General features: G+C 46.3%; 2 protein-coding genes across 2 annotated transcripts in view; one reads left to right on the top strand and one right to left on the bottom strand.

Moving 5' to 3' along the window:
* Positions 1–771: 771 nt before the first annotated feature.
* On the bottom strand, positions 772–7,739 carry RPS27A (ribosomal protein S27a). Its single transcript, XM_038751421.1, has 6 exons — positions 7,718–7,739; positions 4,069–4,132; positions 2,544–2,598; positions 2,104–2,189; positions 1,096–1,227; positions 772–965 (listed from the first exon to the last, which is right to left on the bottom strand). The coding sequence occupies exons 2-6, from the start codon at positions 4,114–4,116 to the stop codon at positions 816–818; spliced, it is 471 nt and encodes a 156-aa protein (XP_038607349.1). The 5' UTR covers positions 4,117–4,132; positions 7,718–7,739; the 3' UTR covers positions 772–815.
* A 5,930-nt stretch (positions 7,740–13,669) lies between these two features.
* The window catches only part of CLHC1 (clathrin heavy chain linker domain containing 1), a gene marked incomplete at its 5' end in the record, with an annotated part of 29,682 nt that continues 25,538 nt past the window's right edge, over positions 13,670–17,813 (top strand). Inside the window, 3 exons of the mRNA XM_038751540.1 lie at positions 13,670–13,873; positions 15,792–15,979; positions 17,317–17,447. Coding sequence (XP_038607468.1) covers positions 13,670–13,873; positions 15,792–15,979; positions 17,317–17,447 — 523 coding nt within the window. The remainder of the gene's footprint in view (positions 13,874–15,791; positions 15,980–17,316; positions 17,448–17,813) is intronic.

Below are 17,813 nucleotides of genomic sequence, written 5' to 3'. Positions count from 1 at the left end.
TAGTGGTATTCTTTCGAAATACCTGATTTTGACCACCCAAGATTCTCACAGATCTTTTTTGAAAATGGTATTTGTTATGTGCTTAGTATGTCCCAAGCACTGGGGTAGATACGAGGTTATCAGGTTGTCCCACTTGGGGCTCAGTCTTAATCCCGTTTTACAGACGAGGTAACTGAGGCAGAGAAGTTAGGTGACTTACCCAGAGTCACACAGCACACAAGGGGTGGCAGAGCTGGGATTTGCACCCATGATTTTTCCCCTAAGCCCTGCTCCTTCACAGGTTTAGAAGCCTGCACTCTTTTCTTCTATTTTTATGCATGTATGCAATACAAGCACTGAATTACACCTTCCTAGCCCTGCTGCTTCTGAGAATGAAGGCATGCCCTCAGCTAACCCGCCCCCCAACCAGTGAAGGGGTAGAATAGAACACACCCATTTCTTCCAGTAAAATGCATTTTTATCACACTCTAGAAGGGACTAGGCTAGTATGCATGCATCACCAGGCCCCCGAGTTAAATCAGAACACCTACTTTCCTTAAATATGAAGCACTACAAGGATGTAACCCTCATTTGGGGAGTGACTGAAGACAGTTTTACTGGTAGCCTCCCCACACACCATTCCCCCCCGACCCTTCGCTCCAGGGCACAGCTAAAATGCCAAGGATGGTGGTTTCTGGTAGGGGCATTTAAACTAGTCCCAACTCCTCTCAGGGCTCCTTTCCGCAGAAACCACTCAATCACCGGAAAGACCGAGTTAAGCGAAGCCCAGGCTCTGGAGGTGGTGGCGTTTTTTTTTTTTATTAACACCTACGCATCTACTTGTCTTCAGGTTTGTTGAAGCAGTAGGTCAGGCAGCACTTGCCGCAGTAATGCCGGTCGAAGTGGCTGGCCATGAAAACGCCGGCTCCGCACTCGTCGGATGGACACTCCCGACGCAAGCGGCTGATTTTTCCATTCTCGTCAACCTGCAACGGAGTAATACTGTGAGCTTCGGGCCCATCCCGCTCCGGACGAGGCTTTAAACTAAAAACCGGTCATTCCCGAGGTGCCGGCCCACGCTGGGTTCCAGCGTCGATTTAAATGGTTTTGCATTACCTTATAGTACTTGAGCACAGCAAGCTTAACCTTCTTTCTCTTATGCTTGTTCTTCTTGGGGGTGGTGTAAGACTTCTTCTTCCTTTTCTTCGCCCCACCCCGAAGTCTCAGCACAAGATGAAGAGTAGACTCCTGTAAGCAGAATAAGCCCCTTTAGGGAAACAAACAAACAAAAAGAAAAAGCCAACCCTCCCACAAATAGTCCACATCTCCCCAGTCAAGAACCCCCGGTTGGTTGCCCATCAACCTTTGCATCAAAGCCACTATCATCAGCTTTAAGGAGCTCAGTCAGCTTACCCAGGGCTACCTTACCTCACTGATTTACTATCAATCAATCGTATTTATTGAGCGCTTTCTGTGTGCACAGCACTGTACTAAGCGCTTGGGAAGTACAAGTTGGCAACATCTAGAGACAGTCCCTACCCAACAGTGGGCTCACAGTCTAAAAAGGGGAGACAGAGAACAAAACCAAACATATTAACAAAATACATCTCACCCTGGACCCCTTTCCAATATCCTCCCGCTGGCCTGGAACTTGCCCCCCTCTCTCCTACTTCCTCTCCCTTCTCCATCACTTATGCACTTGGATTTGCACCTTTTAAGCACTTGGTATTCACCCCACAACACATTTACACATCTTTAAGTTTACTGTAGTATCAACCAATTCTCCAGCACTCTATCAAGTCCTTTGCACACAGTAAGTTCTCAAATACCATTGATTGATGGCAAGTTATCCGGTAATTACTGTGAAGGTATGTTGCTTTAGCCAAAACTCAAACCGTGTTTTCACTTAACCTCTTACGAGACAAGGTAGGTCTCTCTATGTTGCCAACTTGTACTGCCCAAGCGCTTAGTGCAGTGCTCTGCACACAGTAAGCGCTCAATAAATGCAATTGAATGAGTGAATGAATCGCCTAAAACTAAAACTGGAAATCCTTAGAATGGTCACAACACGTTACCCAACTGTTCTTCCATTTACACGAGAATTTTTGTTTTTGTAATTCCGACCTTCTGGATGTTGTAGTCAGACAGAGTTCTTCCATCTTCCAGTTGCTTGCCGGCAAAAATCAATCGCTGTTGATCGGGAGGAATTCCTAAAAGAGCCCAGTCGCATCAGAGTCAAGCTCAAAGAACACCAGGCCGTTGGTTCAAGAAGGTGGTGATCTTAGAAATCCCCAAAATGACCGTTCCTGGTGCTTCCCCAATTCCCTCCCCGAGTATAAAGTAACAGTACCAGCTCCAGTTTACAGAGTGCTTGCGGTGCACTAGACCCCTATCAGTCAATTCTGTTAAGGATTCAGTTTACAGACTGCTTGGGGTGCACTAGACCCCTATCAGTCAATTCTGTTAAGGATTCAGTTTACGGAGTGCTTGGGGTGCACTAGACCCCTATCAGTCAATTCTATTAAGCATTCAGAGACAAAATTGGTTGGCGAGCAGAAACATACCTTCCTTATCCTGGATTTTGGCCTTGACGTTTTCGATAGTATCGGAAGGCTCGACCTAATTTAGAGTGTGAAAGAAGCAAATTAAACTCACTCTCACCTTTAAGGGCCCCCCCAACACTACTCAATCCCCAGGTTTTTGCTTGGGTCTTCCTTCATACATCCGGGAGAGCCACCCTTTCTGAAAATAAGAGGCTCAAAACCCATGGGGACCCCTCTGTCACCCCCCTTCAGGGCACCAGGTCTGAGGCTCCCCACGTCCACCCCTGCCGCACCTAAGCTAAACACTGTTGAACTCACAACTGGTCGGGACATTTCCCTATATGTACAAAAACATTTTACACGCTCTTATTTCTCAAAGCAGTAACTCCTGTGGGCCTCCCCTTTCCATTCTTCCTACTGCCTGTGTGCTCAGATTTCCCCCTCAAGCTCTTACTATGTGCCAAGCCCTGTTCTAAGCACGGGGGTAGATAAGAGTCGATCACATTGGGCACAGTCCCTGTCCCACATGGGCTCACACTCATAACTGTAGGCTAAACTCGTGGCAGGCAGGGAACATGGTAAAAAACATTCTACTTTTTTAAGTGCTTAGTACAGAGCTCTGCACGCAGAAGGCACCCAATAAACACCACCGATGAGCTGATCGCCAGCTACAGAACCAGCGTGGCCTAGTGGCTAGAGCCTGGGCCCGGGAATCAGAAGGACTGTGAGCCCGCCGTTGGGTAGGGACTGTCTCTATATGTTGCCAACTTGGACTTCCCAAGCGCTTGGTACAGTGCTCTGCACACAGTAAGCGCTCAATAAATGCGATTGATGATGATGAAAAATGGAGATCATCATTTGTAAAATGGAGATGAGAGCCGTGAGCCCCATGGGGGTCAGGGCCCCAATTGCCTGCATCCACCAAAACACTTAGTATTCATTCAGTCAGTCAGTTGTATTTATTGAGCGCGTACTGCGTGCAAGGCACTGAACTGAGCGCTTGGAAAGTACAATTTGGCAAAAAAGAGACAACCCCTGCCCACACCGGGCTCACCACCTAGGGAGACAGGCCTCAAAATAAGCAGAGGCATCTATATAAACAGTGCCTGGTACATATTAAGCGCCTAACAAACAGCATAAACCACCAGGTGCCCAAGCCTGGGGGCCAGAGGTCATGGGTTCTAATCCCGGCTCCACCGCTTGACAGCTGTGTGAAGTCACTTTTTTCTGGGCCTCAGTTCCCTCATCCGGAAAATGGGGATGGAGACTGTGAGGCCCACGTGGGACAACCTTATCACCTTGTAACCTCCCCCAGCGTTTAGAACAGTGCTTTGCAAATAGTAAGCGCTTAACAGATACCACCATCATTATTATTCTCTGGGCCTCAGTTCCCTCATCTGTAAAATGGGGACTGTGAGGCCCACGTGGGGACAACCTGATTGCCCTGTATCTCCCCCAGCGCTTACAGCAGTGCTTGTCACATAGTAAGCGCTTAACAAACACATTATTATTATTATTTCCAGGTGGGCAAGCCCCCGACCCGCACCTCGAGGGTGATCGTCTTCCCCGTCAACGTCTTCACGAAGATCTGCATCTTGGCTCGGCTCCACCTGCGGGGAGGAAGGAAGGAAGGCCAGGGGCAAGGTTAGCCCTTTTTTATTCAATCATTCAACCCTATTTATTGAGCGCTGTGTGCAAAGCACTGGACTAAGCGCTCGGGACAGAGACAATCCCTACCCAACCACGGGCTCACAGTTTTGAAGGGGGAAGCAGCGTGGCTCAGTGGAAAAAACACGGGTTTTGGCGTCAGGTCATAGGTTCAAATCCCGGCTCCACCAAATGTCAGATGTGTGACTTTGGGCAATAATAATTATTAACTTCTCTGGGCTTGTTACTTCATCTGGAAAATGGGGATTAAGGCTGTGAGCCCCCCGTGGGACAACCTGATCACCTTGTAACCTCTCCAGTGCTTAGAACAGTGCTTGGCACATAGTAAGCGCTTAATAAATGCCATTAAAAAAGGGGGCGGGAGACAGACAACAAAACAAGTAGACGGGTGTCAGTACCATTAGAATAAATAGAATTAGAGCTATAAGCACATTAATTCATTCATTCAATCGTATTTATTGAGCGCTTACTGTGTGCAGAGCACTGTACTAAGCGCTTGGGAAGTACATTAGTAATAACTATGGTATTTGTTATTTTATAGGTATTTTAATCCTGGGAGCACAGTGTTGGGGAGGGACCGTCTCTATCTAGAGAAGCAGTATGGCTCAGTGGAAAGAGCCCGGGCTTTGGAGTCAGAGGTCATGGGTTCGAATCCCAGCTCCCCCACATGTCTGCGGTGTGACCTCGGGCAAGTCACTTCACTTCTGAGCCTCAGTTCCCTCATCTGTAAAATGGGGATGAAGACTAGGAGCCCCCCGTGGGACAACCCGATCACCTTGTAACCTCCCTGGCGTTTAGAACAGTGCTTGGCACATAGTAAGCACTTAATAAAATAAATACCATTATTATTATTCTAATCCCGGCTCTACCACTTGTCTGCTGTGAGCTGGGGCCAGTCACTTCACTTCTTTGGTGCTCAGTTCCCTTATTCAGCGCTTAGAACAGTGCTTTGCACATGGTAAGCACTTTCACTCCTTCAATCGTATTTATTGAGTGCTTACTGTGTGCAGAGCACTGTACTAAGCGCTTGGGAAGTCCAAGTTGGTAACATCTAGAGACAGTCCCTGCCCAACAGTGGGCTCACAGTCTAGAAGGGGGAACCTGTCAATCGTATTCATTCATTCATTCATATTCATTCATTCAATCGTATTTATTGAGCGCTTACTGTGTGCAGAGCACTGCACTAAGCGCTTGGGAAGTCCAAGTTGGCAACATCTAGAGACAGTCCCTAACCAACACAGGGCTCACAGTCTAGAAGGGGGAGACAGACAAGACAAAACACATTAACAAAATAAAATAAGTAGAACATGTACAAATAAAATAAATATCTCCAATATTGGGAAATAAAACTTCCCAAGCGCTTCGGGCAGTGCTCTGCACACAGTAAGCGCTCAATAAAGACGACTGAATGAATGAGTAGTGTCGGGAAGGAGATGGGAAAGAAGGAGGGAAGGAGATGGGAAATAATAATAATAATAGCATTTATTAAGCGCTTACTATGTGAAAAGCACTGTTCTAAGCGCTGGGGAGGTTACAAGGTGATCAGGTTGTCCCGCGTGGGGCTCACAGTCTTAATCCCAGTTTTACAGATGAGGGAACTGAGAGGCCCAGAGAAGTTAAGTGACTTGCCCGAAGTCACACAGCTGACAATTGGCGGAGCCGGGATTTGAACCCATGACCTCTGACTCCAAAGCCCGTGCTCTTGAAAGGAGGAAAGAAGGAGATGGGAAAGGAGGAAAGAAGGAGATGGGAAAGGAGGAGGGAAGGAGATGGGAAAGGAGGGAAGGAGATGGGAAAGGAGGAGGGAAGGAGATGGGAAAGGAGAAGGGAAGGACATGGGAAAGGAGGAGGGAAGGAGATGGGAAAGGAGAAAGGAAGGAAATGGGAAAGGAGAGGGGAAGGACATGGGAAAGGAGGAAGGAAGGAGAAAGGAAAGGAGGGAAGGAAATGGGAAAGGAGAAGGGAAGGAGATGGGAAAGGAGAAAGGAAGGAGATGGGGAATCAATCAATCATATTTATTGAGCGTTTACTATGTGCAGAGCACTGTACTAAGCGCTTGGGAAGTACAGATTGGCAACATATAGAGACAGTTCCTACCCAACATTGGGCTCACAGTCTAAGAGGGGGAGACGGAGTACAAAACCAAACATACTAACAAAATAAAATAAATAGAATAGATATGTACAAGTAAAATAGAGTAATAAATATGTACAAATATATATCCATATATACAGGTGCTGTGGGGAAGGGAAGGAGGTAAGATGGGGGGGGATGGAGAGGGGGACGAGGGGGAGAGGAAGGAAGGGGCTCAGTCTGGGAAGGCCTCCTGGAGGAGGGGAAGGAGGGAAGGAGATGGGGAAGGAGGAGGGAAGGAGATGGGAAAGGAGGAGGGATGGGGAAGGAGGAGGGAAGGAGAAGGGAAAGGAGAAAGGAAAGGAGGAGGGAAGGAGATGGGAAAGGAGGAGGGAAGGAGATGGGGAAGGAGGAGGGAAGGAGATGGGAAAGGAGGAAGGGGAAAGGAGGAGGGAAGGAGATGGGAAAGGAGGAGGGAAGGAGATGGGAAAGGAGGAGGGAAGGAGATGGGAAAGGAGGAAGGGGAAAGGAGGAGGGAAGGAGATGGGAAAGGAGGAGGGAAGGAGATGGGAAAGGAGGAGGGAAGGAGATGGGAAAGGAGGAGGGAAGGAGATGGGGAAGGAGGAGGGAAGGAGAAGGGAAAGGAGGAAGGAAGGAGAAAGGAAAGGAGGAGGGAAGGAGATGGGAAAGGAGGAAGGGGAAAGGAGGAGGGAAGGAGATGGGAAAGGAGGAGGGAAGGACATGGGAAAGGAGGAGGGAAGGAGATGGGAAAGGAGGAAGGGGAAAGGAGGAGGGAAGGAGATGGGAAAGGAGGAGGGAAGGAGATGGGAAAGGAGGAGGGAAGGAGATGGGAAAGGAGGAAGGGGAAAGGAGGAGGGAAGGAGATGGGAAAGGAGGAGGGAAGGAGATGGGAAAGGAGGAGGGAAGGAGATGGGAAAGGAGGAGGGAAGGAGATGGGAAAGGAGGAGGGAAGGAGATGGGAAAGGAGGAGGGAAGGAGATGGGAAAGGAGGAAGGAAGGAGATGGGGAAGAGGAGGGAAGGAGATGGGAAAGGAGGAAGGGGAAAGGAGGAGGGAAGGAGATGGGAAAGGAGGAGGGAAGGACATGGGAAAGGAGGAGGGAAGGAGATGGGGAAGGAGGAGGGAAGGAGATGGGGAAGGAGGAGGGAAGGAGATGGGAAAGGAGGAAGGGGAAAGGAGGAGGGAAGGAGATGGGAAAGGAGGAAGGAAGGAGATGGGAAAGGAGGAGGGAAGGAGATGGGAAAGGAGGAGGGAAGGAGATGGGAAAGGAGGAAGGGGAAAGGAGGAGGGAAGGAGATGGGAAAGGAGGAGGGAAGGAGATGGGAAAGGAGGAGGGAAGGAGATGGGAAAGGAGGAGGGAAGGACATGGGAAAGGAGGAAGGAAAGAGAAAGGAAAGAGCGCAGGAGGCCGGAGCGGCCTGTGTCCTCACGCACCCGCTGATGGCGGATCCCGAAAAGAGAGCGCGCCGGCTCCGCGCATGCGCTTTCTCGTCCGCCCGCCCGAGGACCCCCGGCCCCTCCCCTCCCTCCCCTCCAGGGCTGCCCCGCCCGCTGCCTGACTGTCCCGCCAGGGCTGCCCAGCGCACTGCCTGAACCACCGACCCCCGCAAACTCACTCGTTCATTCAGTCATTCCCTCACTCCATCCTATTCATTCCATCGTATTTATGGAGCGCTTACTGTGCGCGCAGCACTGGGCTCAGCGCTTGGGAAGGACAAGTCGGCAACACAGAGAGACGGTCCCTACCCAACAGCGGGCTCACAGTCTAGAAGGGGGAGGCAGGGAACAAAACATATTAACAAAATAAAATTAATAGAACAGTAAATATGTACAATGATGAGGGGGAGTGGAAGGAGGGGGCTCAGTCTGGGAAGGCCTCCTGGAGGAGGTGAGCTCTCAGTAGGGCCTTGAAGGGAGGAAGAGAGGGAGGGTTTTGTTGTCTGTCTCCCCCTTCTAGACTGTGAGCCCATTGTTGGGTGGGGACCGTCTCTAGATGTTGCCAACTTGGACTTCCCAAGCGCTTAGTGCAGTGCTCTTCACACAGTAAGTGCTCAATAAATACGATTGAATGAATGAATGCGAATAAATGGATGGATGGATGGAAGGATGGATGGAAGGATAGCGTGGCTCAGTGGAAAGAGCCCGGGCTTTGGAGTCAGAGGTCGTGGGTTCAAATCACTTCCCAAGCGCTTAGTACAGTGCTCTGCACGCAGTGAGCGCTCAATAAATACGATTGATTGATTGTCAGCTGGGTGACCCTGGGCAAGTCACTTCACTTCTCTGGGCCTCAGTTCCCTCACCTGGAAAATGGGGATGAAGACTGGGAGCCCCTGACAACCTGATTATCTTGTAATGTACCCCAGGGCTTAGAGCAGTGCTTGGCACATAGTAAGCGCTTAACAAATACCAACATCATTATCATTATTATTATGGATGGATGGATGGGTGCAGCCAGCACTTAGAACAGTGCTTTGCACATAGTAAGCGCTTAATAAATGCCATTATTATTATTATGGAAGGATGGGTGGGCGGATGGATGGATGAATGAACGAACGAACGCGTGAACGACGTCATCGGTCCCCCGCTGGAAGAAATGCATTGTGGGAAGTGTAGTTTTCCATCGGTTGGGCGGGTTTTTTTCCCATAAGTCAGCGCGCCAGCAGCGTCTCGGTGAGGCGGCGGGGCCTGGCCTGAGGCCCGAGGCCTTTGGGAAGGCCCGAGGACCCGAAGGAGGGGGGGGGGGAAATCCACCATAAGCAATTTCTACTGATGTATTACTCCATTTATTTTACTTGTCCATAGTTACTATTCTATTTATTTTGTTTATGATGTGCATATTTTATTAATATGTTTGGTTTTGTCGTCTGTCTCCCCCTTCTAGACTGTGAGCCCACTGTTGGGTAGGGACCGTCTGTTTGTGTTGCCAACTTGTACTTCCCAAGCGCTTAGTCCAGTGCTCTGCACACAGTAAGCGCTCAATAAATACGATTGATTGATTGATTGTCAGCTGGGTGACCTTGGGCAAGTCACTTCACTTCTCTGGGCCTCAGTTCCCTCACCTGGAAAATGGGGATGAAGACTGGGAGCCCCTGACAACCTGATTATCTTGTAATCTACCCCAGCGCTTAGCACATAGTAAGCGCTTAACAAATACCAACATTATTATTATGGATGGAGGGATGGATGGAGGGATGGGTGGAGCCGGCGCTTAGAACAGTGCTTTGCACATAGTAAGAGCTTAATAAATGCCATTATTATTATTATGGAAGGATGGGTGGACGGATGGATGGATGGTTGTTAGTATGTTTGGTTTTGTTCTCTTTCTCCACCGCTTAGACTGTGAGCCCAATGTTGGGTAGGAACTGTCTCTATATGTTGCCAATTTGTACTTCCCAAGCGCTTAGTACAGTGCTCTGCACATATAAATATGATTGATTGATTGATTGATTGAATGAACGAACGAACGAACGACGTCATCGGTCCCCCGCTGGAAGAAATGCATTGTGGGAAGTGTAGTTTTCCATCGGTTGGGCGGGTTTTTTCCCATGAGTCAGCGCGCAGCCTGTGGCCCGAGGCCCATGGGGAGGCCCGAGGACCCTCAATCCACCATAAGCAATTTCTACTGATGTATTACTCCATTTATTTTACTTGTCCGTAGTTACTATTCTATTTATTTTGTTTATGATGTGCATGTTTTATTAATATGTTTTGTTTTGTCGTCTGTCTCCCCCTTTTAGACTGTGAGCCCGCTGTTGGGTAGGGACTGTCTCTATATGTTGCCAACTTGTACTTCCCAAGCGCTTAGTACAGTGCTCTGCACGCAATAAGCGCTCAATAAATACCATTGATTGATTGATATAGCCGTAATTCTATTGGTTCTGACGATTTGGACACCTGTTTTTGTTGTCATATCTTATCCCTCATCTTACCTCCTTCCCTTCCCCACAGCACCTGTATATATGTTTGTACATATTTATTACTCTATTTATTTTTTTATTTCACTTGGACATGTCTAATCCATTTATTTTATTTTGTTAGTATGTTTGGTTTTGTTCTCTGTCTCCCCCTTTTAGACTGTGAGCCAGCTGTTGCGTAGGGACCGTCTCTAGATGTTGCCAACTTGGACTTCCCAAGCGCTTAGTACAGTGCTCTGCACGCAGTAAGCGCTCAATAAATACGATTGATTGATTGATATAGCCATAATTCTATTGGTTCTGACGATTTGGACACCTGTTTTTGTTGTCTTATCCCTCATCTTACCTCCTTCGCTTCCCTTCCCCACAGCACCTGTATATATGTATATATGTTTGTACATATTTATTACTCTATTTTATTTGTACATATCTAATCTATTTATTTTATTTTGTTAGTATGTTTGGCTTTGTTCTCTGTCTCCCCCTTTTAGATTGTGAGCCCACTGTTGGGTAGGGACTGTCTCTATATGTTGCCAACTTGGACTTTCCAAGTGCATAGTACAGTGCTCTGCACACAGTAAGCGCTCAATAAATATGATTGATAGATTGATTGTCTGTCTCCCCCTTCTAGACTGTGATCCCGCTCTTGGGTAGGGACCGTCTCTAGATGTTGCCGACTTGGACTTCCCAAGCGCTTAGTACAGTGCTCTGCACACAGTAGGCTCTCAATATATACGATTGGGTGAAAAATATGATGATGGCATTCATTAAGCGCTTAGTATGTGCAAAGCACTGTTCTAAATGCTGGGGAGGTTACAAAATGATGAGGTGGTCCCACGGGGGGCTCACAGTCTTCATCCCCATTTTACAGATGAGGGAAAAGCGCTTACTATGCGCAAAGCACTGTTCTAAGCGCTGGGGAGGTTACAAGGTGATCAGGTGGTCCCACGGGGGGCTCACAGTCTTACTCCCCATTTTACAGATGAGGGAAAAGAGCTTACTATGTGCAAAGCACTGTTCTAAACACTGGATAGGTTACAAGGTGATGAGCTTGTCCCGGGGGGGCTCACAGTCTCCATCCCCATTTTACAGATGAGGGAAAAGCGCTTACTATGTGCAAAGCACTGTTCTAAACCCTGGGGAGGTTACAAGGTGATGAGGTTGTCCCACAGGGGGCTCACAGTCTTCATCCCCATTTTCCAGATGAGGGAACTGAGGCCCAGAGAAGTGAAGTGACTTACCCAAAGTCACACAGCTGACAGTTGGCAGAGCTGGGATTTGAACCTCTGACTTCAAAGCCTGGGCTCTTTCCACTGAGCCACGCTGCTTCTCTGTGAATGAATGAAAGAGAAAAGAAACTGGGGACGCTTGTTTAGCCTGGACAAGAGGGAATACTTAATACTTGCCTTCGGGGAACTGAGAAAGGCCTTAAGGGGGAGGAGGCTGAACAAGAGGAAGTGAGCCTAAAAATCATGATGGTATTTGTTAAGCACTTACTATGTGCCAAGTACAGTTCTAAACGCTGAGGGGGGGATACAAGGTGATCAGGTTGTGGGGCTCACAGTCTTAAACCCCATTTGACAGATGAGGTAACAGGCCCAGAGAAGTTAAGCGCCTTACCCAAGGTCACGCAGCTGACAAGTGGCCGGTGGGATTCAAACCCATGACCTCTGACTCCCAAGCTTGTGCTCTTTCCACTGAGCCATGCTGCTTCTCTGTAATAAATAATCTGAAATAACAATAATAATCGGAAATAATTATCATGGTGTGTGTTAAGTACTTACTACTACTAATAATTATGATGGCATTTGTTAAGCACATACTATGTGCCAAGCACTGTACTAAGCACCAGAGTGGATAATGGTAATGATGGTATTTGTTAAGCGCATACTACTTGCTGAGCACTGTTCTAAGCGCTGGGGTAGATACAAGGTGATCAGGCTGTCCCTTGTGGGGCTCACAGTCTTCATCCCCATTTTACAGATGAGGGAGCTGAGGTACAGAGAAGTGAAGTGACTTGCCCAAGGCCACACAGCAGACACATGGTGGAGTCGGGATTAGAACTCACGGCCTCTGACTCCTAAGCCCGGGCTCTTGCCACTAGGCCATGTGATCAGGTTGGACACAGTCCCGTTCCCACGCCGGGACTCACAGTCTTCACCCCCATTGTACAGATGAGGGAACTGAGGCAACGAGATGTTAAGTGACTTGCCCAAGGTCGCACAGCAGGCAAGTAATTGGGCGCATTATCTAAATCTGGAATGTAAACTCATTGTGGGCAGGGAATGGGTCTAGAGAAGCAGCGTGGCTCAGTGGGAAGAGCACGGGCTTTGGAGCCAGAGGTCCGAGGTTCAAATCCCGGCTCCGCCAATTGTCAGCTGTGTGACTTTGGGCAAGTCACTTAACTTCTCTGTGCCTCAGTTCCCTGATCTGTAAAATGGGGATTAAGACTGTAAACCCCCCGTGGGACAACCTGATCACCTTGTAGCCTCTCCAGCGCTTAAAATTGTCAGCTGTGTGACTTTGGGCAAGTCACTTAACTTCTCTGGGCCTCAGCTACCTCATCTGTAAAATGGGGATTAAGACTGTAAAACCCCCGTGGGACAACCTGATCACCTTGTAACCTCCCCAGCGCTTAGAACAGTGCTTTACACATAGTAAGCGCTTAAGAAATGCCATTATTATTATCATTATTATTATTAATTGTACTCTCCCAAGGACTTAGCACAGTGCTCTGCACACAGTAAGCGTTCAGTAAATATGATTGACTGGTTGAGTGGCTGCCCAAGGAGTCCTAGAGACCCTTAAGAGGAGAATAATAATAACAATATAATAATGATAATTGATAATAACTGTGGTATTTGTTGCTTACACCCCCCTACCCTGGGATAGTTCAGGGAAGGATGATCATCATCAATCGTATTTATTGAGCGCTTACTATGTGCAGAGCACTGTACTAAGCGCTTGGGAAGTACAAATTGGCAACGTATAGAGACAGTCCCTACCCAACCGTGGGCTCACAGTCTAAAAGGATGATGTAATGATTTGAGGCCTATATCTTCAACTGTAGAATGGAAATAATAATGAAGCTCACCGTATTGTGTATGTCACAGGAGTGACTGCATTAGCGCTTAGTACAGTGCTCTGCACATAGTAAGCGCTCAATAAATACGATTGATTGATTGATTGATTAGCCTGCATCATAAGTATGAAAACATATAAGCCTAGACCTTGTGATTGATTTAATATTTTCTAAGGAGTAGATTTGCAGGAGAAATCCTGTAGTTTCCAAGTTATCATTGCAGCTCTGTCAATGTGACCCAAAGGGGAAAAAAATGAAGGTTGACTTTGGTTTATTCATGCAATCTGATGCTGCCGTTTAATTAGTCCTAATCCTTCTGCTTTCTCTTTCAGGTCTGACGGAGTGTTTGCTTTGCCGCAGTAACAGAAGCCCAGTTGAATTTTTTTCTTTTTAACGAGTGCGTTGTCAGAAATGTCTAGCCAAGTCTCCAGAATAAATAAGCATTTTGTTCTCCCTCCTATCATTTGTGACAGCGATAGGAAATTTTTGGAAAGCATGCAGAGATACATAATTACTGAAATGGACAAAGTGGGCTGTACCGAAGAAGGACCTGCCGAGGAGTATTTCATCATATACAAAACCGTGTTTGACAAGGTAGAGAAATTCTGGTATCGTTGGGAAGAAAAGAGTGATTCTCCAGAGGGGCCTGCTTCCTCTTGTCTCCCACCACAGTATTGATATCATCGATCGTATTTATTGAGCGCTTACTATGTGCAGAGCACTGCTGTTGTGTATCACTTTCCCTTCATTCTTTGTTAGGGAAGGGTGGCTTTGCTTAGTTTGCTAGGCAGCGTTGGGAAGGGAATCCATAGTGCAGGCCTCGTAGGGATCGGTCAGTTGTCATATTGAATATGACATATTCATATTCATATTGAATATGACATATTATGGTTGTACATATTTATTTATGGTTGTACATATTTGTTACTCTATTTATTTATTTATTTATTTTACTTATTATTTACTATTTACTATTTTACTATTTATTTATTTATTTTACTTGTACATATCTATCCTATTTATTTTATTTTGTTGGTATGTTTGGTTTTGTTCTCTGTCTCCCCCTTCTAGACTGTGAGCCCACTGTTGGGTAGGGACTGTCTCTGTGTGTTGCCAATTTGCACTTCCCAAGCGCTTAGCACAGTGCTCTGCACACAGTAAGCGCTCAATAAATACGATTGATGATGATGATGATGATCATATTGAGTGCTTACTGTGTGCAGAGCACTGTACTAGACTCTTGGGAGAGTCGGTAGACACGTTCCCTGCCACAGCGAGCTTCTAATAGTAATAACGGTATTTGTTAAGCGCTTATTATGTGCCCAGCACTGTTCTAAGGTAATCATGTTGTCCCACGTGGTTCTCACACTTGTAATCCCCATTTGACAGGTGAGGTGACTGAGGCCCGGAGAAGTGAAGTGACTCGCCCAAGATCACACGACGGACAGGCGGCCGAGCCGGGATTAGAACCCGTGTCCTCTGACTCTGAAGCCCGGCTCTTTCCACTAAGCCACGCTGCTGCTTCTCTGTCTAGGGGACCCCCGGGGCTATTTACGGCTGCGTCTGTTAGTCCAGATGAAAAGTTGTTCTTATGCTTCGGTATTTAACCTTGTTATTCTGGGCTCATGTCCAAAACTTGCTCGTCCTCATTAGATTTATAAATGAAGACACTTCATTAGTCCAAGTCCCATACAGGTAGGGCTCTTAGTGGCTTTGCAGTAATTTAAAAAAACACCACACACTTCTCTTTTATCTTGTGTGTACTTTAATAGTCTGACGTGTATTATACCAGAAATTATTCAAAAATGAAGCCTCTGGTTTGGGCATCGTTGTTAATTTTAAAACCTATTTTTAGAACATGATATAAGACTAAATTAAAAAGCCCCAGAAGTGAAAGAAATTGGCCAAAGTGCTGAATTTATAAAGCAGTCACTGGGAAAACCTGATCTCTGGGAAAACCCGATAGGGGAAGCAGCGTGGCTCAGTAGGAAAGAGCACGGGCTTTGGAGTCAGAGGTCATGGGTTCAAATCCCGGCTCCACCAATTGTCAGCTGTGTGACTTTGGGCAAGTCACTTAACTTCTCTGGGCCTCAGTTCCCTCATCTGTAAAATGGGGATTAAATCTGTGAGCCCCACGAGGGACAACCTGATCACCTTGTAACCTCCCCAGCGCTTAGAACAGTGCTTTGCACATAGTAAGCGCTTAATAAATGCCATCATTATTATTATTATTATTATTATCTCTGTATCATTGGTTTTGCACCATTATAGTTTCCTGCACTGACATATGTGAGGTGTGGACGGAGTTTTTTGGAGGGGATTTGAAAACAAACCTGTGTTTTCCATTGAAACGATGGCTCGTGGTTTCTCTAGCAGTGAGCTGTCTTAGAAATAGATCTATAAGCATTAGAAAAAGCATTAGCTTTAATTGGCGGCATCTCGGAATAGTACTGAAGGGTAGCTTGTAGTTCAATTCTCCCGGTCATTTATTGTGAGGAAATTGTGTTTTCAGATAATAGAGTACGTAAGTGCCTACAAAAACATCCTCACTTCCGTCAAAAAAGAATACGACGCCGTCATTGATACACTGAAACAAAACCAAAGAACTGCATTTTGTCTTCACGGGAAGCTGAAGGCTTTCGCAGCGGAGCCCACGACGTTGATCTATCACAGGAAAAGAGCGGTCCAACTTGCAATGAAGTGAGTGCGCCATTATTAATATTATCTATCAGTCACATTTATTGGTGCTTATTGTGTGCAGAGTGCTCTATTAAGGGCTTAAGGATGGTATTTATTAATGACTTTTAGAAACGAGTATAATTGAACCGGCCCACTTAAACTTGCAGGTTGTTTCTCCCCTGTAAAATTTCTCTAGTCCTTCAACAGTGGGCTTAAGCTTGTGGTGAATGAGCGACAGTGGTGGTGGAATAATGCTCACCCTTACTAGAAGGCAGAGGAAGTAGTCTTTCTGTTTTAGTGAATTATTAGACTGAAAGCATCCAAACTTCAAGTTTTTACTAGTTGCTTATGGTGTCAGATCATGTTTCTTGATGGGCGGAGGGCCTGGAGGAACAGTGCTACTACTAACAGTGAATCAGTGGCATTTATTGAGCAGTTATTGTTTGCAGAGCACTATACTAAACACTTGAGAGAGTATAATACAATAGAGTTGGTCGGTACAATCCCTACTCACTAGGAGCTTACAGTCTATCACATTATTGGAATTATTTCCCCGAGCACAATCTCTTTCAGGGTCTGGATGAGTAGACTTGACCAAGTTTCGGGGCACCTCTAGAAAACTCTCTTCCCACGTTGCCGAAGAAAAATTCCATTCTGAGGTTACAGAGTTTAGAGTCTGACACAACATTATCGTTTTATTAATCCCTTGTATCTTAGTTAATCTCTGAAATCACCTTGCCCGTCTCCCAAATTAAGTCTGTTGTTCTGAAAGAATGAATCTAGTACATGTAGTAGGCTGTTTGCTACTGGGGCAAGTTGCTTACTACTGGGGCTAGAATCTTTACCAAGGTATCCTAAGAATTTTGGTTTCATTTTTATTGAGTTTAAATATTTGGTTCAGAAGGTAAAAATATTTTTCTTACATGGTAGCCAAGAAACGTATAGAAAGTGGACTAAGCTTTTCTAACTATAGAGAGATTATTCCAGATTGGTACGTGTCATCATGTATCTCTGATCTAGGGCAGACAAATCAATGCTTTTGAATCAGCACAGTTACAAGTGTGTCAGGTACAAAAAAAAGGGATTAGGATATAGATGATCCAGTGTGAGGCAATGCTTAATAAAGCCTGGTAAAATCAATCAACCAATCAATTGTATTTGTTGAGTGCTTTACCGTGTGTAGAAGCATTGTACTACGTGCTTGGGAGAGTACCATATAACAGAGTTGGTAGACATGTTCCCTGCCCACAAAATAAAGTAACAGAATCATTTTCAGTGCAGCTCATTCTCAATATTTTATTGTGCCAGGGGTGTTCAGATAGTTGGAAGAAATATTGAAAAATCTTTTTCCCCCCCAGAATTCGGATTATTGAAAAAAATTCCATGAAAATCCAGCATGAGATAATAAAAAAAGAGTTAAGGAGGAAGAACACAATAAGGGAAATAAAAAGTTCAAAAAAGGATATTAACCCCTCACAGCCCATTCCAGGTAGAGTATTCCATTTCAATCAGTAGTATTCAGTCAGTAGTATTGAAGCAGCGTGGCTCAGTGGAAAGAGCCCGGGCTTTGGAGTCAGAGGTCAGGGGTTCAAATCCCGGCTCCGCCACTTGTCAGCTGTGTGACTTTGGGCAAGTCACTTCACTTCCCTGTGCCTCGGTTCCCTCATCTGTAAAATGGGGATTAAGACTGTGAGCCCCCCGGGGGACAACCTGATCACCTTGTAACCTCCCCAGCGCTTAGAACAGTGCTTTGCACATAGTAAGCGCTTAATAAATGCCATTATTATTATTATTATTATTATTGTTATTATTATTCATCAAGTGCCTATTGTGTGCAGACACCGTAGTAAGCAAG

Source organism: Tachyglossus aculeatus, chromosome 9 (assembly GCF_015852505.1).
Source record: "Tachyglossus aculeatus isolate mTacAcu1 chromosome 9, mTacAcu1.pri, whole genome shotgun sequence".
NCBI classification, from domain to species: Eukaryota; Metazoa; Chordata; class Mammalia; order Monotremata; family Tachyglossidae; genus Tachyglossus; species Tachyglossus aculeatus.
Note: the sequence above shows the minus strand (reverse complement) of the source record. Positions and strands in the feature narration are given on the sequence as shown.